Here is a 22659-nt window from a genome sequence, read left to right as displayed (position 1 = left end):
AGAGAGGGAGAGCAGAGACTCACCACTATAGAGAGAGAGAGAGAGAGAGAGCAGAAACTCACCACTATAGAGAGAGCAGAGACTCACCACTATAGAGAGAGACTCACCACTATAGAGAGAGAGAGAGAGAGAGCAGAGACTCACCACTATAGAGAGAGCAGAGACTCACCACTATAGAGAGAGAGAGAGAGACTCACCACTATAGAGAGACTCACCACTATAGAGAGAGAGGGAGCAGAGACTCACCACTATAAAGAGAGAGAGAGAGAGCAGAGACTCACCACTATACAGAGAGCAGAGACTCACCACTAGAGAGAGAGAGTGAGAGAGAGGGCACAGAGACTAACAACTATATATAAAGAGCAGAGACTCACCACTGTAGAGAGAGAGAGCAGAAACTCCCCACTTGAGAGAGAGCAGAGATTCACCACTATAGAGAGAGAGTGCAGAGACTCATAACTATATATAGAGAGCAGAGACTCACCACTATAGAGAGAGAGCAGAGACTCCCCACTTGAGAGAGAGAGAGAGAGAGAGAGAGAGAGAGAGAGAGCAAAGATTCACCACTATAGAGAGTGCAGAGACTCACCACTATAGAGAGTGCAGACTCACCACTATAGAGAGTGCAGAGACTCACCACTATAGAGAGAGCAGAGACTCACCACTATAGAGAGAGAAAGAGAATCACCACTATAGAGAGATTCACCACCATAGAGAGAGAGCACCACTATAGAGAGGAAGAGAGCAGAGACTCACCACTATGGGGGGGAGAGAGAGAGAGAGACTCACCACTATATATATGGAGAGAGAGCAGAGACTCACCACTATAGAGAGAGAGAGAGAGAGAGCAGACTCACCACTATAGAGAAAGAGAGAGCAAATACTCACCACTATAGAGAGAGCAGAGACTCACCACTAGAGAGAGAGAGAGAGAGACTCACCACTATAGAGAGCAGAGACTCACCACTATAGAGAGAGCAGAGACTCACCACTATAGAGAGAGAGCAGAGATTCACCGCTATAGAGAGAGCAGAGACTCACCACTATAGAGATACTCACCACTATAGAAAGAGAGCAGAGACTCACCACTAAAGAGAGAGCAGAGACTCACAACTATATATAGAGAGAGCAGAGACTGATCACTATAGAGAGAGAGCATAGACTCACCACTATAGAGAGAGAGCAGAGACTCACCACTATAGGGAGAGCAGAGACTCACCACTATAGAGAGAGAGAGAGAGCAGAGACTCACCGCTATAGAGACAGAGAGAGAGAGAGAGAGAGCAAATTCACCACTATAGAGAAAGAAAGAGCAAAGACTCACCACTATAGAGAGAGCAGAGACTCACCACTAGAGAGAGAGAGAGAGAGAGAGAGAGAAACTCACCACTATAGAGAGCAGAGACTACCACTATAGAGAGAACAGAGACTCAATACTTTAGAGAGAGCAGAAACTCACCACTATAGAGAGAGGGAGAGCAAAGAGACTCACCACTATAGAGAGAGAGAGAGAGAGCAGAGACTCACCACTATAGAGAGAACAGACTCACCACTATAGAGAGAGAGAGCAGACTCACCACTATAGAGAGAGAGAGAGCAGAGACTCACCACTATAGAGAGAGCGAGAGGAGACTCACAACTATAGAGAGAGCACAGAGACTCGCCACTATAGAGAGAGAGAGCAGAGATTCACCACTATAAAGAGAGACTCACCACTATAGAGAGAGCAGAGACTCACCACTAGAGAGAGAGCAGAGACTCACCACTAGAGAGAGAGAGAGAGACTCACCACTATAGAAAGAGAGAGAAACTCACCACTATAGAGAGAGAGGGAGAGAGACTCACCACTATAGAGAGAGAGAGAGACTCACCACGAGAGAGGGAGCGTGAGAGAGAGAGAAGAGATTCACCACTAGAGAGAGACTCACCACTATAGAGAGAGAGAGAGAACAGAGACTCACCACTATAGAGAGAGAGAGGGAGAGCAGAGACTCACCACTATAGAGAGAACAGAGACTCACCACTATAGAGAGAGAGAGAGAGAGCAGACTCACCACTTTAAAGAGAGAGAGAGAAGACTCACCACTATAGAGAGAGAGAGAGAGCAGAGACTCACCACTATAGAGAGAAATCAGAGACTCACCACTATAGAGAGAGCGAGAGCGAGCGGAGACTCACAACTATAGAGAGAGAGAGAGCACAGAGACTCACCACTATAGAGAAAGAGAGAGAGAGCAGAGACTCACCACTATAGAGACTCACCACTATAGAGAGAGAGCAGAGACTCACCACTAGAGAGAGAGCAGAGACTCACCACTATAGAGAGAGAGCAGAGACTCACCACTAGAGAGAGACTCACCACTATAGAAAGAGAGAGAAACTCACCACTATAGAGAGGGAGAGAGAGAGAGAGACTCACCACTATAGAGAGAGAGGGAGAGAGAGACTCACCACTATAGAGAGAGAGGGAGAGAGAGACTCACCACTAGAGAGAGAGAGAGAGAGAGAGAGACTCACCACTATAGAGAGACTCACCACTATAGAGAGAGAGAGAGAGAGAGAACAGAGACTCACCACTATAGAGATAGCAGAGATTCATCTATAGAGTGAGAGAGAGCAGTGGTTCAGCGCTATAGAGAGAGCAGAGATTTAGCGTTATAGAGAGAGCAGATATTCAGCGTTATAGAGAGAGCAGAGATTTAGCGTTATAGAGAGAGCAGATATTCAGCGTTATAGAGAGAGCAGATATTCAGCGCTATAGAGAGAGCAGAGATTCAGCGTTACAGAGAGAGCAAGGATTCAGTGCTATAGCCAGCGGTAGTTCAGCACTATGGACAGCGGTTGGCGGATGGATACTACACAATGTTACTGTCACTATTGAGCGATGTTTTCTTCCGCCAATGAACAGACTCTTTCTCGCTACGTCTCCAATGTGGGCAGTGCTGACGGCGGAGGGATACGTCATGACCCGCCCCTGGGGAGGAGTTCTGGGCGGGTGATGCGGCAGTGTTTAAAGCGCAGTACAGACGGCTGTGCACATTCCTCGTCAGGTGGAGATAGTGGAGGTTGTGGATTGGCGCTGTGTGTGTATCCCTCCGCTTCTCCCCTGTGGAGCTCTATGACTGTCCAGTGTCCTGGTAGTAGTGCAAAGCCAAGGAACCTTCACGTCTTCCTCGCTGCGTATTATTCTCGTTGTCGGACTGTTGTCGCCCCTTCTGTTTCTTGGAATGGAGAAGTATCTGCCCCAACTGTTGGCTGAAAAAGACGCCTTGGACCCTTCTTTTAGCCACGCACTTCGGATGGTGACTGAAGGTGAGGACCACCCGACTCATGCAGGGACCAGCCGCAGGTTCATAAAGGGGGCGCAACCCCAAGGTTTAGGGGGGTTCATAGGCTTTGCAATAGGTGAAGTCTTCGGACCTGACATTGTTCTCCGTGCATGCTATCTCTGACGGGAGGGGGTCCATGTTATGGGGGTCCTAAAAGCTGAGACTAGGGGGCTGCTATCTGATGCGTCACCCATGTAGCCCTGGGGGTCACTGCCAGCAGGAGATGAAGTCCCTTGAGTTCTCTATATCTTATTATTGTCTCTAGGGTCTTCATCTTCTGGGGTCCTGACCACTTGTCTTGTGCTGAAATCTGTAACTTTGCCTCGATTGCTTACCCCTAATTTTTCTTTTTTTAGGGTCCTAATATCAATGGATATTTCTCTTGGGCTGTATTCACACTTGCAAGTTTTTGTTCAGGTTTTGTTGCAGTTTTTAAAACCAATCCCAGTAGTAGATCCTATTTCTCCAATTTGTATCTGACCTCTATACCCCCCCCCCCTTTCCTGGCTGCTTAAACGGCATTAAAAAAAACTCACCTAAACCTGCATGTGTGAATACAGACTTACATGATATCCTCCCCTGCCTGACCGGTCTTGTATTCAGCTTTATAAGATGTTCAATGCAATTATTCTGTATGGAGTTGAGCTCAATGCTAATCTTATATTCTCAATAGATCCTTATATTAAAATAAAGGCCACCCCATGTGCCCCCTCCTTATGTCATCCTTGTATTAGTGGGGTCTGGGGGGATCATTACATCATGGAGATCTGTAGATGGCTGGAACTCCTCCTCTTTTAGGTTTTACTTGGGTGGGGGATATTTAGTTTCTCCTGTGTGGGGGTGGCAGGGTTTCCTCTATAATATACGCTGTTAGTAGGGATTTCTTGTAAGTTGGCGCTGTCGTGTTCCCAGAGCGATCGCAAGGAGTCTGAGGCAGAGGGGGTTAACTTGTCCCTATGCCGGTCCCTCATTATTTTGCCCTTTATAATGGGTGCCAGTCAAGTAGGGTCCCTGTTTTTGTTACTATTATGACCTCTTGTGGAATATTTATTATTTTCTCCATACATACAATAGTAAAATTCCATGTGTGTATAGAAAAACATCATCTATATATCTTATATTTCCACTATGCAGCAGAGCTGAATTTGTCATGTAACTGTTTCTCTCCATTAAGACAACAGACACATTGTGATAACCCTTCATAATATGTTGAACAACAAACTCTGCTCTGCTATTTCCAGATCTATGAGGTCCCCACAGATCTATTGTGATGACATTGCACAATCTGCTGAATAACAAACTCGGCTCTACTATATCCAGATCTATGGTGTCCCCATTTATTAAGGGTTATTTAGGCCCGTCCCGATGGATGTGTGTGTATTATTGGTGTAGTGTTCGTCGCAGGAGCGGCATCGCATTGGTTTTGTTGGATTCTGATTTGATACAATGTTATGATCTCACCTTTATCAGCTCTGCGTTATCTGTATACAATGTATCTTCTCACTATAGAATGTATCGTTTTGTATGAATTGGGTTTTTGTAGACCAATCAGAAGCCAAGTTTTGGGTTAGTCATCTGGAATTTGTGTCCCCGCATGAGGTGATATAAGGTGCAGTGTCTGGTTTATTGTTTTCTTACAGTGGGGGTTTCTTGAGATGAAACGGTTTACCTAATGGTTGGTTTTATTTATTGAAGTTTCCTTAGGGTTATTTTCCATGCTTGTATTTTGTGACGTTAATCAGATGTAGTAGAGCTGAGTTTGTCATCTAACCTGAAGTGGCTTCTCTCGGAGGAAAGTTAATAAATGAGGTTTAATGTGACGATATAAAAAGAGGATGCATAGTGGTATAGCTGTGAGCTGCACAAATGTACCACATGACAAACTCTGCTCTACTATGTCAAAAATAACATTTTTATATGCCAGGCATGGAGATCTGGGTTAAGAGTTCGCTCATGATAAAACAACCGACCATTAGGTGGTGAACTGTGTCAAAGGCGGTTTACATGTGGTCCTATAGAAACCAAATGCATTGTGGTATCGATGTCAGCTGTTCCATTGTAGCAGCACTGAGTTTGTCATTTGGTAGAGCTTATAGCGATACCAAAATGTGTCCTCTTTTCTATAGGATCACATGTAAACCTTTATTAACACTGTTCACCTAACCGGTTGTGTTATTGTCTTAGATATTTTAGTTTCCTTCGGGTCAGGAATTCTCTATTCCTAGCATTTATGCCGTAAATCTGATGTAGTAGAGCAGAGTTTGTCATGTGGTTCATCTGTACAGATCAACGCAATACCTCAATGTATCCCTTTCTATAGGATCGCACATAATCCTAATTTATTAACGTTCCTCAGAGAGCAGCTCAATCGACTTAAATGACAAACTCCGCTCTGCTACATCTGTACTTTGGTAATTGTCATTCTTCACTTCATACCAGCAGTTTGTATTGAAACAAATTCCCTTTATCTGTCCAGCGACATGTTGCCTTTCCCGGTTTTATTATTTTATGTTCCTTCCAGCTCGTTTTATGGCGACGCCATTAGTTCGGATTGCGGCGTTCCGGTATTTGTAGCCGCTCTACAGTATCACAGATGGAGGGATTTTAACTATGCAAATGATGCGCCTCTTGCCAGTGGAAAACATCCCCCTCCGTATACTGTTTCCTCTGCTGTATTGTGTTGTGCTCTTGGCAAGTCACAAACCCTCTACGAGACTCCTGGTTCAGGCTTCCAAATGTGCCATGTTGTATTTTCCCTCTGTCTGCCTTGTCTCCCCTGACGTTCTCATCAAGACCAGTTTATCACAAGTTGGAAAGGCTAAATTGGCATTTGTTGCATAATTCACGCGGCCTCGCTCTCCTCCCAGTGCGGGGATTTGGCGGTTCTCAGGATTCGGTTATGATTCTTTAGCACCAGGTTCTGCCGTTCTCCACGACTTCTTATAAGGACAGATATTGATGTATGGGGGATGGTCTATTTAGCAGCAAATGCCGTGTGTGACAGGTGGGACCCCATCTAGAGGGAGGACGAGGGTTTCCTGATCTCAATCCTACAAGCCGAGGTGGCGCTCTACTGTACAGCCAAGTGGATGGACAGGTGGTCGCTTATTGAAGTCTATGGCAAATGTGGAAATGATCAGGCAGGTGAGCTGGGCTTCTTCCATAGCTCCCGTCTTTAGATTTTAGTCTCCTCTTGTATGTGGCCATCTCAAACGACTTTGGCTTGCAGAATGGTGGTCCGAAGATCTCCATTCTCCTGATCGGTGGCGGTCCTGGGAGGTGGACGGGCCGTAAATTGTGGCGATCCTGGGAGGTGGACGGGCCGTAAATGGTGGCGGTCCTGGGAGGTGGACGGGCCGTAAATGGTGGCGGTGCCGGCATGTGGACGGGCCGTAAATGGTGGCGGTCCCGGCAGGTGGCCGGGCCGTAAATGGTGGCGGTCCCAGAAGGTGGCCGGGCCATACACTTAAGTGGGAACACCCTTTTAATATAAGGGTTAAATGTAAGGAGATATTGACTTTTGGGGGTAGTCATACATTATTAATTGAAGTGGGGGGAGATTTACCTAATCGTGGGTAACTGCTATAGACTCCAATGGTGGTAGCTATTCGGACTCCTCCTGGTTGTGGACACCTTGACTTGCAAAATGGGGGTTATTGGATCCTATCTTTCCCAATAGGCGAGGGCCCCACTTATTACATGTTTATAGCATATCCTATTAATTGATTATCTTCAGATTATATATAAAATCGATTCCTTGCATGGACCATACCATAAATAGTTGATTTAGGACCCGTTGAGTAGGTCCACCTTTGCAACCATTTTCCCCACTTGCTCCAGTGAATCCAAAAATAAAGAAGCAGATTTATAAATGGTGTACAGTAAAAATATCCTACCGTTTTGTGTTTACAGCTCTTATGCAAACCTATGTGTCTCCAGGGTTACAGACTGCAAACATATCATATGCAATTGTGTAGTCATTTGTTACTCAACTTCCCTCTCCCGAGGTGGAGTAACCCAATGACTGCAGGAACAGTTTACACAGGGTTTGTGTGTGTGTGTGTGTGGTCTATAACTATTGAGACTCATAGGTTTTCATAGGAGCTGTATACACAACGGTAGATTTGAAAAGTTGCTTCAGCCTTCATATTAGATGCATTGGAGCAAGAAAATAAAGGTTGCAGCAGTATACGTGCCCTTTAGGGCTGTAATGCTGTATTCAGTTCATGAATTTTACATGGTTAGTTTTTTGGGGTTTTTTTTGATTGATTTGTCCCAATCCTTAGATCTTCAGTTTAACAGACGTTCCTACAGATAAACAAGACACCAAGAATATTCTCCTAACACTAATTCTCAGCAGTCCGTCTTCTCCACTCTGCTGCACAGCTGAATTCTGCACTCCCCCGAGATCTTGTGTGTGTGTGTATAAAGATAAAACCCGCTTCTAGGCTGCTATTAAACACCCCCCCCCCCCTCCATGAGTGTTACTTCTAGATTTCTTAAGGATTTAAGTTTGTAACTGCATCTTAACGGGTTGGATAGACATTTGTATTATAAACCGGAGTACCAATGTAGCAAATGACTCATTGGTGGGATTGTCACTAGTTCTGTAGGAAGAGAACCATTTGATATCAATAGGGATTATGCCAAACTCCGCTCTACTATATCTGTAAAAGTGTCCAATCTTCTTGACGCAATGCACACTATTCTATAATCCATATCGGTGATCAGTGCCCAAGCCAGTTCTCTTTAAAAAAATAAAATAAAAAATAATTTTAAAAAATAAAATATATATATATATATATATATATATATATATATATATTAGAATCTTAAAGGGGTTGCCTGATTTATGATTTGTCTAACATAAGTAACCCACCCCCCCCCCCCCCCCTTCCCATTCTGAACCCTCATTGTCCTCATTTTAGAGAAGAGCAGATACAAACAGCATATCTTGCCCTGGAGGACCCAGAACCTCTGCACTATATAGACAGCCTGTTGAGTCCTGTGACAATTGTGTAATACTTCATTTCACCTGTGGTGGCACTGCAGGGGAATTAAACACTTGCTGCCAGTTCAGCTGTGATTTGTAAGCTGATCGCTGAGTCCCAGGAGAAGGAAACCCTATGATGTGTAATATTGAGGGACCCTTCAACTACAAATGGATTGTCCAGGGACAGACTCCTTTAAGGAGTTAATAAGTATAACTAATGTATCATAATCAGATCTCCTGTATCAGGTTTTCTAGAATTGCTTACACCACAGAATAAGGAAGAATGTTTCATTGCAATGCATTATAGATATTTATCCTTCTATTCTTTTATTGGATCATCAATATCTGGCTAAAGATGGAACTTTTTATTTATTTTTTGGACTCCGTTTTGGTCTTTTAGTCCCTTTTTTCTCAAAGTAAATTTTTCTATCAAAGTTAATATTCATTAACCGTAATCTTAACTTTTTTAGCGTGCCCGTAATGTCAGCAGCGTGCATCGCAGCCAAGAACCGTATCGCCTCTACAAGTCACGTGGCTTGAAACCGCATTGCAGCACGGTGCTTGGCTGCGGCACGCTACCGGCACACAGCTATTATGTGTACAGCCAGTTTTTTTTTTTTTTTTTTTTTTTTAGGTCCAATGGACTGTGCTGATTTCTTAAATCTATCTTTATAGTGGTCAGTCAAGTTTTTCTGAAACAGAGATCCAAATCTCCTGACCCCTCAGAATACGTCATCCTACATGCCCATTATGGCAAAGAATTGCACTGTGTGACCGGTTTACCTTAATGTGGTGGTCTGCTGCACCTCCTGGATCTGGGGGTCCCCATTGCTGCTTTGTTGCATCGTGAAGGATCCTCCACCACAAAACGACATGCTTGATTGTCATGATGATGTCACCAAAGTTGTTGAATTGCTCCTACGGTGACATCACGTGAACTGGCACTGGACAATACATCACCGAGCTGTGATTACAGCATGACTGGGTCGGGGTAGCGTGGGGTCCAGGCGTGTGCCGACCAAACCAAGTTTTACAGTTCTTATGGTATTTAGTGTTCGAAACCCATACATTTGTAAATAGGGGAGATTCATCAATAGAGCCGTAGGATCAATGTTCCTTCTAAGTCAAGGCAACTCCTGAGCGTAGCAGGCAGGGAGCAGGGCAAGTTTCCATCTTGGGCAAGTATCCACGGACTGTCACCCTTATCTGCGGACTGTGCTCACATTATAAAGTATGGGAGCATGTAAATGCAAAAAATAGGGAAAGTTAAATTCTATATATATCTAGCACATTTTTTACTTCTTACTCACACCCTCATTTCTGAAACATATGTAAAATGTAAAAAAAAAACCAAACCATAGTGGATTAAGCTGTGCCGTGTTCTGCGTTTTACTTCTCCCCAATGCCTCCAGACAGTAGTGAGCTGTATTACAAGATGCAGACTCCATGATTCCGGCTTGTTCAGTCGGTGTCTTGGCACTTCCGCTGTTCTTGCTTATCGTTTTCCGTTGCAAATATCACCTAAAGATGAGAATTAATTCTACGCTAATCGGAATGGGCTTGAATTTCCCAAAAGTTTTGGCAAATTCCAAAACTTTTGATTTTTGTGGTGTGCTAATCATGGTAAAATGGGGACGCAGTCTACAGATTAGGAGTACATTACCTCGGGCGGGCTTTCCCATAATGCCTTGCAGGCAGCCTTCCCAAAATGAACTGCAGTTATCCCTCCTCCTATATGTTGCTAGAATATCATAACTGACGGCAGGGAGAATGCTAGAAGCCTGCAATATATAGTATAGTATACCTTCTCACTTTAACGAGAAAATCTCATCTCAAAGTGGGTTCTCCGGGACTTCAGATAGGCCATCAGTTGGGGGGGGGGGTCAGACCACTGAGATCTCTGCTGATCAGGACCGGCGTTAATGGGACCTAGCTGCAGTACCAGGCACTGCCACTGTGTAATGGATGTAGGGGATGTGACGTTTGCTGGGACGCCGCTGCTCCTTCATTGTGCTGATTGATAAGAATCCTAATAGGCCATCAATGTGAAACCCTCTTTAATGCCGATTTCTGTAAATTATTCACATACTGTAACTGCACCGTGATCTGTTATATCCCCTACCTAGCAGATCTTGCATCGAATTGTACCGTTTAAATTAATCACGTCATGTAGATCAAATATCTGCACTGTCCTTTAATCCCTAGTGTTTTACCGGATGTCTTTATTTCTTTTTTTGCACTTTTTTCTGAATATTACAGAGATTAGAATCTGATTGTGATATAACATGGGTGCTGCGCTGTTATAAGAGAGCAGAACTGTAATGCCCTATAGTGTAAACCTCTTACAATATGAGAGGCGGATATGAACAACCCCTTTATCCCACAATGATGAGCTGATCAGCTGTTCTCCCCGTGTACCTGTATCTAAAAAATCTAAGGGCCAACCACATAATGCATGGACAAACCAGGTTCCTCAAGAGGGAGCGCGGCCCTGTCAGCAGATCCTTGCTCCGGCTAATAGACGTTAGGTGGAGGTCCTGAATGTAGATTTCACAATGGGGCCCAAGAGCTTCTAGCTACTTCTATGATAAGAGGCACTGCATTGTGACCAGGGAAAGGATTCTTCTCTATTAGGTCTTTGAGAAATGAAACTTATGCCACGTTCAGTGGCATCCCCACCATAAATGGTTGGTAGGCAACTGATCTTGCGCCCAGCACTAAACTGCTTCGCCAGCTTGCCATTACCCTGTCCTAGTGGTATTCTTGCGGCTGATACTTGGGGGAGCAGACAGATTTATGCAACTTCCATAGAGTTCAATACTACCTGTATATTAATCTATATGCAGTTTGCTCCCCCTAGTGGTAACTGCAGCCAGCCAGAATTGATCAAATTAAACAAACAAGTTCCGCTATGCAATTACTATCAGGATTTGAATCTAATGACTCCTCCTGTGTCTCGGTCACTAGCTCGACCCTTTTGACTCCTCTAAAAAGTTGTTAAGCTGCACTGCTAAATCTATTGTCCAGGTTCTTTACTCCTTGACTTAATTGGTCTCACCCTTTTGGCTCCTACATAGTCCTGGCCCTTGCACATTTCCTTTCCAAACTATTCAGCTTCCTACATCAAAGCTAGTTCATTGCTGCCTTTTTACAACTTGTTGCTACTTATCTGTCTACCGAGTTTGGATTGTTTCCTGGCCACGTCTCTGCCTCATGCTACAACCTCTTGCTGCTTATCTATGTAGCAAACCTAGGCTGACTACTCTTGCTATTAGCACCTTCCTGCCTAATTTGTTTCCGCCACTGGACTCTGCTACAGACCTTGACAGATACATGATGAAATTAATCAGCACAGAAAACAGAATATTGCATTTTTAATTATATTTTCAGCCGCTTCATGGCATATAACCCTGGGATGGGTCCAGGAGAGCTCGTGTCCGCTGATCTTATGCTTCCTTCATTAACTTTAATGTCACATCAAGTGTTTCATGTGATAATTGGGGACAATTAGTAATCCATACATGACTTGCTTCTTCTGTACACAAAGTTCTTTCCCCCCCTTCTGTCCTATACACCTAACGAGCTTCAGGCCCCATTAGCTACTTAATGTTAAGTTTCCAAATGTTCTCCACTTGAGGGTTATGTATACACAAGTACAGTTCTGTTGGTTATTGCAGAGGTTTGTGCTGTATGTCTTAATGGGACTGCCATGCACAGCGGTTTGCATGATGAAGAAGAACCACTAGAAAAGTCAAAAGCTTCTTGTGTTCAAGAGATCTGACATTGCAATCATTCCTTTATAATTGGCTTGGCGGGAAGCGAGAACACTTTACATAAAATAAATGTCACTGGAAATCTAAAAATGTTTGACTAACAAGATGCTCAAGACTTTTTTTGCAGAGAAACTTCATAAATGAATGTGATAAAGAATTAGGATGATGTCATCGCAAGATCAAGAGTTATATCTGTGGTCACTAAGATGCACGATACGTCTGATCAAGTGTAAATTGGCTAAATTAAGGAGGATTTGACATTGCAAAGAACTATACTTTGCGTAAACTTTTTTTTTATTTTTTTTTTTTATTTTTATATGATGTAGGAAGCCATACAATTTTGTCATATATTTGGGTGTAACGTACTGCTTGCATATACCTGTTTTTCTTTGTGCCAGTGCAGTACACCCCTGTCTTTACACAGTTGAATGGTATATTCTATGAATGCTTCCTGCATGGTGCACCCATGGGCTAATTGAAAAGTACTTAATATGGTGCCATTCACATGACCTGCTATTGTCATGTCACCGGCACATGTCCAATCTCATATGACCTGGTCACGTGGAGGGAAATAGGACCAATGCCATGTTTCATCAACTGATAAAATGCACGAAATATAACAGCCGTGATGTCATCAGACAAAGTTCATGCCAAAAAGTGATCAGAATAATCTTGATTGGCTACGCGTTTCAACGCTGAGCCAGTGTCTTCCTCAGGGAATTGAAGATGATGGTTCAGCGTTGAAACGCATAGCCAATAAAGATTGTTCAGATCACTCTTTGGCATGATCTTTGATGACATCCGTTATTGTATTTCCCGCATTTTATCCATTGTTATATTTTGTGGTGACATAACGGTCTACTGGTGAGGGAATAGCTGCAGTTGTCATCTCCCATCCACTTAACTGCCTACACCAGTGTTGTGCCTGTGGTTGCACAATCTCTTCAGGTGACCATACCCGCTAAATTCGGTCCATTTTTTTTATTTTATTTTTTAACCTGGGTGACCTGCACCATGAGGCGCTGTACATCTTTTTTTCGTCTAGAATCGATGCCATGTTTAGTCCTATTCTATTAACCCAAAAAGAAGAAAGACCAATGCTACTAGAGTCGTAATAAAGTAACAAATTGTTTTGGATGCACAATACACAGGAAAAAGTATATTCCTTTGTTTACCTATTGTATTAACCCATGGGTGCATCCGGTATAGTTAAACACATGTCCCTTTTCATACAACCCCCCCCCCATACCTCCCAACCATCCGGTTCTTTGCAGGATTGTCCCACAACAAGTTGCAAAGTGGGCGGTTCTATTGCAAATTTGCATAAAAGTGGGTGTTTTCAGATGGATAGGAGGAAGACTTACATTTTGGGTGAATAGAGATGCAAATGTTGAGGTGAGGAACGGATGCCGTGTTTAGTCCCTTTCTACAAACACAAGTGCATACAGTGTAAACTGTATGGCCGCACACCATATGGGGGGGGGGGATGTGCCAACAGATGGTATCGCAGAGGTCGCTACCTAACATCAGGCCAGTCTTGCAGTCATGTAGCTATAGGAGTAAGGGTATGTTCACACGCTTAACAAAAAACGTCTGAAAAATACTGGGCTGATTTCAGAGAATACAGCCTCTGATTTTCAGGCGTTTTTGAAGCTGAGAATGAAATTTGGAGCTTTTCAGACGTTTTTTGAGGCGTTTTTCAAAAAACGCCTCGAAGTGACATGCTTCTTTTTACGCTCCGTTTTTTGACTGAAGCATAAAATAAAGGCTCGTGGGAATAGAACATCGTAAAACCCATTGAAAGCAAAGGGCAGATGTTTGTAGGCGTATTAGGGACATTTTTTTCAGGCGTAAAACGCCCGAATTACATCTGAAACCACTGCGTGTGAACATACCCTTAGAGTTAGCATACAGATACATCCAGTTTCTGGTGGCTGTGGGGGCACTGAAGGTCCCTCTACCACATAGCACACCAGTATATATAAATCTCTGCCACCATGCATGGTAATAAACTCATCAAACCTAAACGTCCACTTAAACAAATTGACTGAATTACATGGACTCGAGTAGGAGAGGAGGATGCCCAGCAAGATGAATGATCATATAAATCACAAGCTTCTCCTCAGTATATGTATTCCAGCCTTGCCAACTCTAAAGGGTTACTAACCTGGAAATGTGAATGACCTTGGGTACCTCATACAATTGGTTAGGTGTCCAGTCTTGACCCATCATGACGTCACATACCGCCCAGCTGCATTGTCATTACTCTTCTTGCTATGTCTACATTGAATTGATGGATCAGATTTCTTCTTACAGAACCATTAAATTCCCCGGACTTATAAACTTCAATGTTGGCCATACGTTTTTTTTTTTTTATTTTTTGTTTTTTTTTTTTAATCCAAATATTCTTTACCCGAGTCTTCAGACTTCAAGTTCCATAAAAAAATAACAATCTTCTATAAATCTGTGTAACGACCAGCAGGTTTGTGGACCCACCAAGCTACTCGGCCAGATTGGCGTAGGGCCAACTCTAAGGGCATTGTCAAAGCAGCCTCCCCGGTCTTCAACCTTTTTAACCTCTCTACAGGGATCTGGTCTTCACTGCGGGAAGACTGCCAGGTCACTACCTCTTGATGTAGTCCCAGCGGACTAGATGCTGGCCAAATAGAGACAGGTAGATGGTACCTTGGTGGTAGTAGGCTGATGCTGGATTGCTGGAGGAAGGGCTCAGGCCAGGGGAGGCGGAGAAGAGCACCGGCATCCCTGGGAAAGGAGACACCAGCAAAGATGCACAGTCCTGCGGCTGCCAGTAAGAGGGGGATACTGCAGACGTGAGAAACTGGGGTCTTAATCCATGTAGGCTTAGATCAGAGATCTCTTCCCCCCCCCCCCCCCCCAACCATTAAATGTGACTCCTATTTGGTATTGTGCCACATTGGCACTAAAAATTAAAGCCGATGTCTACAAAGTTTGGTCAAAATCAAATTATCTGTTCAATCGCCCGTCGCTCCAGAGCTGCTGATCTAGTGGTCCCCGCCGATCCTCGACTTGTCCTGCAATAATGATGTCATTGCAGGGAAGTCAACAAGGAGCGTTGGAGCATCGCATCAGTGGTACTGGAGTGGTGGGGGATTAAATAGGTGAGTAATGTTTTCTATTTTATGAACTTTCCTGATAGTTTTTATTATAAAAAAAAAGTCCTGGACAACCCCTTTAAAAATGTACTACTGTATAAAATGACCTGCTGGTGCTGAGGTTTAGTAATGGTGGTTTTATTGGTGCATGATATCTGTAGCTGTCAACAGTTGTGATTTATGAACGTTTTGTGCATGGTTTTTACTAGACTTTTTGAAGTTTTTGGTATGTCAATGAACATTTTCTCTCTCAAAAAAAGGGGTTGTCCCAGCTTTTAATTTGCAGTTCCCTGAAGGGCGCATGTGTCCCTCTGCTGCTATCCGATGTAATGCAAATATTGTATCATCTGGCATTGAATTGGGCATCCATGTAATTCATGGTTAATCCAAGTCCTTGAGGGAGAGCAACCCTTCTCAGTGACTGTCAACTCTGGCTACTAGAGGGGGTCCTGAACCCTAATAGGGCACATGATCAGCGGTCGTCATGATTCGACAAACCCTCTAAAGCGTTGGTGAGCAACATAATGCGGCATTCAGAAGTTGTGCAATCAAAATCGGTTTTATCATTTCAAGTCCTGGGGAGGGGCAATGAGCTCAGCAGAAATGACTAACAGAAATAAGCAGCAATTAGACATTTTTTAGTTACGTTTCCATGTGGCAAGATTTTTGTTTTTTAGATATTTTAGACGCCTGAAGTTGGCAAACTCTCCTTATAGCCAAATTGTATCACAGGACTCCGTGTTCTGGAAGGAAGCACTAATATTTAGGCAATAGTATGATAAAGTATGTTACCAGTGCATACAAATCATGGGTGGATTCTATTTCTAGGATGAAGTGACCTATTTCTGTCCTGCGCTCCTTTTTTTTTTTTTTTTTTTTTTTTTTTTTTTTTTGATAGAGCTTCAAATCCCCTGCCTCTCTAAGGCCGAATTCAGACTACCGTAGTATACGTCCACGTGACAGCCGTCACACGGACGATGCATATTTAAATGGGGCCGTTCGCACTAGAAAAATAGAACATATCCTATTTTATTGCGTTTTCACGGATCCCTTGATAGACTTGCGTCTATGGGGATCCGTGAAAACCAGACCCACATGGGTGCAACTCTGACGTGAAGAACGGAAGTTTTTCACTACAGAGTTTACACTCGTTTGTGTGAATCTGGCCTAAAACCGTTTCATCAAAATTCTGGCTGCCTACAGGCACCACTAGGGGGTGCTCACTAGATACAGATTTATACTACCACTGGGTTTAACCCCTAAGCACTGTAGTCATTTTATTTTTGCTATCTTTTTCCCAAATTCCATAATTTATTTATTTTTTATACAATTAATCCACACAGCATTTTGGACATATTCAGATATAAATAAATTAAGACCATAAGTCAACTTTACTTAAATTGGAAAAGTAGTCCTAGTGTAAACTTCTGACTGGGTCCAGCAATTTTTTTTTAATTTTTCTTTTTTAATATTGCGCTCAGTCAGCAAAATGATGGACATGAATTCAATAGTACAGTTTTTTTTTTTTTTGCCTTTTTTACACTTCACACAACCCAATGAAGATGACTGTGTCACACACGGTCACCCGCGGAGATCATGATTGTAAGTTTTTGTTTTTTTTTGTTTAATTTAACTGTAAAAAAAATTACATGTTGGGTTTTCCCATACTTGTACAATAATTTTATTTTCAATTACGGTAAACGGTGTAAAAAAATGTCTTGTACATTTTTTTTTAAAATAAAACGAATGTTTAATGTGGTAAAACAAACTTTGTGGATTTTTTTTATTTTTTATTTTTTTTTACTTCTCGAGATGCAACTTTTATGTAAACCGGATCCATTGCAGTTGTATCTCAAAAAGTTGCCAGGAAAGCCTATTCCACCAGGTCAGCAATAAAATATTCGTCATTAGGACCGTGCCAAAAGGGTTAAATCGCCCTATAAATATCGACCATTCTTGAAATCCATTGTTGCTTGAGATCAGACTTCACCAATATGATCATGCCAAAGAAGTTCTTTGTGATTGGATTATAAGGAGGATATCTTCTATCCCGAGAAGCTTTAGATGCTATAAATTTCAGGTTACTCTTGGGACGGAGACCCTCAGATACTGAAAACATACTCTACCATCTCATGATCATAAGGCTATGTTCACACGGCTTCGCAAAAGATGTCTTCAGATACAGACCTGCTTTCAAGGGAAAACTGCTGCTGATTTTCAGTTTTTTTTTTTTTTTTTTTTAAGCAACTCGCGTGTTTTACAGGTGTTTTTGGAGCGGTTTTTCTATAGTCAATCAGACATGGCTCGAAGTGATATGCACTTCTTTTTCGCGGGCGTTTTTTAAACAGCCGTGTAAAAAAACGGCACGTCAGAACAGAACTCAGTTTTTCCCATTGAAATCAATGGGTAGATGTTTGGAGGCGTTCTGCTTCCGTTTTTTATTTTATTTTTTGGCCCGGAAATAAGCAGTGTGCACGTACCCTTAGTCTTTTTAGCCAGCATTGTCCTGCTATACCTGATTCCCCCAAGTTGGAGTTTTCATCATTTTGGTCTAACACACCACAAGATTTCCTATGATTACAGGTGAATTTTCTGGGTTATCTTAACTGGTAAAAGTCAAGGTGCACCATGAAAACCAGTGCAGCCGAAGACCCATAACCAGCATTTGGTTTGGCTCTGGTTTCGGTAAATGCACATTTTCTCACTCCATGCTTCCATTCTTTCTGATGGGCTGTGCGTTGAGCCAATAAGAGGTCTCCCCTTGCTGCTCCCCCTTCCCTTTCTCCTCTTGCTGTAGTAGGTACGCTTAAGGGCTATGTATGCCTTTGAAAATGTGTCTGTTAAAATAAAACTGTATTCGTGTGACTGATGCAACTTTGTAATTAAGATTTATAAAAAATAATTTTAATTTTTTGAGATACAGCTGCTTTGTATCCTGTATACAGAGCAGCTGTATCTAGCGCTGAGACCTGTATCCATCAGGTCAGCGGGACTGACTGGTTCAGTGTCAGCGGATCCTGTGTGTGGTGGCACAACTTCATTCCCTACCTATCCGCCAGAGCTGAAAGCTGTACCAAACTTGTGTTTCTGCCCTGGAGGTTTGGTGGCATGCCAAGTATTAAGAGGAGCTAAAAGAAAACCAGAACCGGTCGCGTTGAAAACGAAGTCTGATCTGCAGGCAACATGTTAGAGCAGGAGGAGCTGAGCAGATTGATGTATCGTCTCCTGGAAAGAAAGTTTCAGTATAACTTGTAATTTATTCATTTAAACCTCTGATCGCTCTGCTCTTAGGAGTCCAGTGGGCAGTCCTACCTAGTGTTTGACAGCCATTGCAAAATATAAAAAAAAAGTGTTTTTTTTTTGTTTTTTTTTCCTTTGTTTAATAAGATCAGAAAAGTTAGGCTCTAGTAGCAACAATCTAGGGTCATTGATTAACAAGCACCTGGGATAGTGTACAGTCCTGGTCTGCCTGACCTAATTACGGTAGAATTGAGTGAGTGTGTTTATATTTTTTTTTTTTCAGCAATGTCCTCTTTGTTCACCTATCATTTGTTTGTGCTTTTATGTAAATGGATCAGATTCATTTCATTATTTATTTATGGGGGTCAATATATTTTCAGCACCCAATCTCCTGCTTCCTATTAGTCAACTTTCTGTCTACCTGCATCCACCACTAGGGGGAGCTGATTGAAGGCAGATCTATTGTTTTAATAGGAACTGTTTAAGTGTGCACCAAACTGGACATCTGCTATTCCTTTTATATGATAGAAGTGATGGAATATGAAGGACATTATCTGAAAAAGGCATTCCCCTTTTTTGCACCATAATATGGCAATGTGACAGTTTTGTGATTTAGTTACTAAGGCAACCGTATGGCATTCATACTCTTGTTTGTATCCATTGGTCCTTAAACACGAACATACAAAGTAACATTTTGTTTTTTCACTTTGCATGTTTTTTATTCCTTAACTTTATTTAGACCTTGTGATACAATAAACGTCATCACTTCAGTTATAAATCTTTATCTGTTTTGTCGACTTCATGTATCAACGTTATGTTTGGACCTCGAGCCATATTGTTTAAAGAATATTGTTGTAGGACTTGTATTCAGAGAATGCCGTGTTTTATATAATCTATAGATTCAAACCCATTGATCCAGTAGAATGTATTATCGTTTCCACTGTTCATAAAACTCTAGACCTCGCTGGTCCTGGCGGATACAATGAACGGACTTTGTAAGCCCGCTGTGTCCCAATGAATCACTGTTAATATGATCCTAAATTAATTACAAATGATACATAATATCCAGTATGACAGATCATGTAATGTAGCCTTTAGAATTCTAATACATCTTAGTAAATTGATTGCTGATCCTTTAGGCTACTAGTAAGTCTCCAGCAGTGGAAACTGGAAGGTATGTTGTTAATCTACGAAGATTAATTTCTCCAATATAGAAAATTAAATATGATTTAAAGGCTACTTTAATTTTAAATGCGTTGTCCACGATTAGAGAAACCTTGCTGCTTCTAGAAACAGCTCTACATCGGTCCATGGATTGTTTGATATTCCAGGTCCGCTCTAAAGAGTGAATGGGGCTGAGCTGCAGTACCACGCACCACCTGTGAACAGGTGTGGCACTGTTTATGAAAGGCTGCTGTGTATTTATAATCCTAGACATCTCCTTTTAAGATTGGAGTTCCCAAAGAAGGTACAAATGATCAGGTTTTTTTTTTTTTCTTTCCCCTCAATTTTTTACAAATATTTAATCGGTTTTCAAAGTTTGGGTTGACAAAAGCAGACCTGCAGAGCTCTAACACCGGGCCTATTGAGATCCACAAGTTATAATGCAAAAGACCATTTTGTCATTGTGCTCCTCTTATGATGGGCGATTGTGTTGGGTTTTAAAAGATGTAGAAAAAAAACCCCAAGTAGTTCCAAAGAAGTCCGATCCTAAATTAAGCGATGGCTAGGATGCAGTCTATTGAGTATCCTATCAAAACACTATTAAAAGCACTTGCACCTCTTGCACACAAAGTTCGGTCCGTGAAAAATGATCCGTTTGTCAGCTGGATTGCCTGGCCCAACCGCGGTACAGGCGAACAGGACTCCTAGCATCATTAATGTCTACGTTTTTCACGGCCCGAACTTGGTTGTGTGCAAGAGGTGTAACCCATCTTCATTCCATCCTCGAGGCAATCCAATTTTTCATAGCTTTGTTTTTTTATTTCCTTACCAAAACGTTATTTTTTATAAAAAAAAAAAAAAAAAAAAAATTGGATGGTAAATTACTAACAAATGATTATGGAGTAAACAATTTATATTTTATTTACCATTCAATTTTTTTTTATTTTTTTTTGTAAAAAAAATATTTATTTTGTTAAGAAAATAAAATAAATTGAATTGTAAATAAAGAATTGTTTCCTCTATGAACATGTTGATTGGTTCCACTGTCTGCTTCACCCGCATTTGATACATTGTCTTTTCTGACTGCTGTTATGGGAAATCTTTACATAATACATGAACAGTGATTGTGTCTTCATTTAAACGGTCAATCCAAACAGGACTGGGAATTTTAGGGCCTGTTAAAAGGTGACATTGTGTAACTTACTGAAAAATGGCCTTTGTTATGTCACAGATCTACTGAAACCTTCATATGCTTCTCTACCTCCAAGCAAGACCGACTTACATCCCGAGGAAGGTCTCAAATCAGACACACTTGACAGAGCTCAAGATACTTCTGAGACCCAGCAGCCGCCCCTAATCAAGCACGCTGCGAAAATGCTACTCACGCTGCTGGATTCCATTACAGGTGACCGTTCACATACAGCGCACGTTCCTCACACATCTGATCATTGTATGCCAGGACCACCGGAGAGTCACACCAGTCTGGAAAGATATCACTTCATAATGACATGTTACTGTATGTGAAGGATAAATCACCCTGAGTAGAACACATTGATAGATTCTCCGGATCCATAGGCTTTTTATTTTGTTTTTTTGTTTTTTTTAAATATATTTACGGTAGATATTACACAGTTTACATAGGTGGTGCATGTTTAGACTTCAATAAAATTAATTTGACCAAAATAACATTTTTGTTGATGGACAGACGATCATTAGATAGATCGACATTAGATCATTAGATAGATCGACCTTAGATAGATCGACATACATTAGATAATATATATTAAAAAAAAAATAATAATTTGGTTTGACTGACTTCTTAGGGTATGTTCACACGACAGCGTCCGTAACGGCTGAAATTACGGGGCTGTTTCAGCCTGAAAACATCCCCGTAATTTCAGCCATAACGGCATGTGCAGGCGCTTGAACGCCGCGTCCATTACGGCCGTAATTGGCGCTGCTTTTCATTGGAGTCAATGAATAACTGCTCCAATTACTGCCAAAGAAGTGACAGGTCACTTCTTTGACGCGGGCGTCTATTTACGCGCCGTCATTTGACAGCGGCGCGTAAATATACGCCTCGTGTGAACAGACAAACATCAGCCCATTGCTTTCAATGGGCAGATGTTTGTCAGCGCTATCGAGGCGCTATTTTCTGACGTAATTCGGGGCAAAAACGCCCGAATTACGTCCATAATTAGTGCGTGTGAACACACCCTTAGGGCTTGTCCACACGTAACGGAGAGCTTCTGCAGCAATTCTGTTGAAAGTATCAGACTTTCCGCAGCAGCAAGAGACACCATTACCTGCATCTTTTTTTTTTTTTAACTACTGAAAATGGTGCAGATTTTGTTGTTTTTCACAATGTTGGGGGATGGTGACCTCTCCTCCTGAAAAACGCAGCAATTCTGTCCACTTTCCGCTATAGGAATTGACTTACGGTGGTACGAAAAATACGCACCGCAGTTCAATTTCTGCTCTGAATTTTTATGCAGCGTGTGGATCAGATTTGTTAAACCTCCTCCACTACGTTGCTACTGTATTCCGTTGTGTATTTTCCATCTGCAATTCCGGCAAAATACGCAGCAATTCCGCTATGTGTGGACAAGCCCTTAGACATGCCCACTGTCCCCTAACCAGAGCCATTGTGTCCTGAGGGTCCCATAGTAACAACTTCTTCTTAGACCTCAGATCTCCTCCTTACCAGACCCATTCTGTGTCCCAAGCAACTGGTTGTATAAAGCTCCTGATAGGATCATTGCAAACATAGAAGCCAAGGGCATTTATTCTATGTACAAAGGCATCAAAATTAGACCATCGTAAGCTCCACATGATATATTAGAAGAAAACCAGGGTGTTTGTACCATAAAGGCAGCCCATGCGGCTGCTATTTGGCACACCGAGGTACCAATCCCAGGTTGGCCTAATTTTTAATGGGTGAGAACCTGTGCAGGGTCACTACTCCAGACCCTACAATGTTAGTAACCTATGTATTTTGGAAAGGAGATTGGGCGGGAGGGGACATA

At 42.2% G+C, this 22659-nt stretch overlaps 1 protein-coding gene across 1 annotated transcript in view; it reads left to right on the top strand.

Moving 5' to 3' along the window:
* The first annotated feature begins 3013 nt into the window (after positions 1 to 3013).
* KHDRBS3 (KH RNA binding domain containing, signal transduction associated 3) overlaps positions 3014 to 22659 on the top strand; it is a 74139-nt gene continuing 54493 nt past the window's right edge. The window contains exon 1 of the mRNA XM_075827956.1: positions 3014 to 3312. Coding sequence (XP_075684071.1) covers positions 3228 to 3312 — 85 coding nt within the window. The 5' untranslated portion in view covers positions 3014 to 3227. The remainder of the gene's footprint in view (positions 3313 to 22659) is intronic.

This window comes from Rhinoderma darwinii, chromosome 5 (genome assembly GCF_050947455.1).
Source record: "Rhinoderma darwinii isolate aRhiDar2 chromosome 5, aRhiDar2.hap1, whole genome shotgun sequence".
In the NCBI taxonomy this organism is placed as follows: Eukaryota; Metazoa; Chordata; class Amphibia; order Anura; family Rhinodermatidae; genus Rhinoderma; species Rhinoderma darwinii.
The sequence above is the reverse complement of the archived record's forward strand: the minus strand, read 5'-3'. Positions and strand labels throughout refer to the sequence as shown.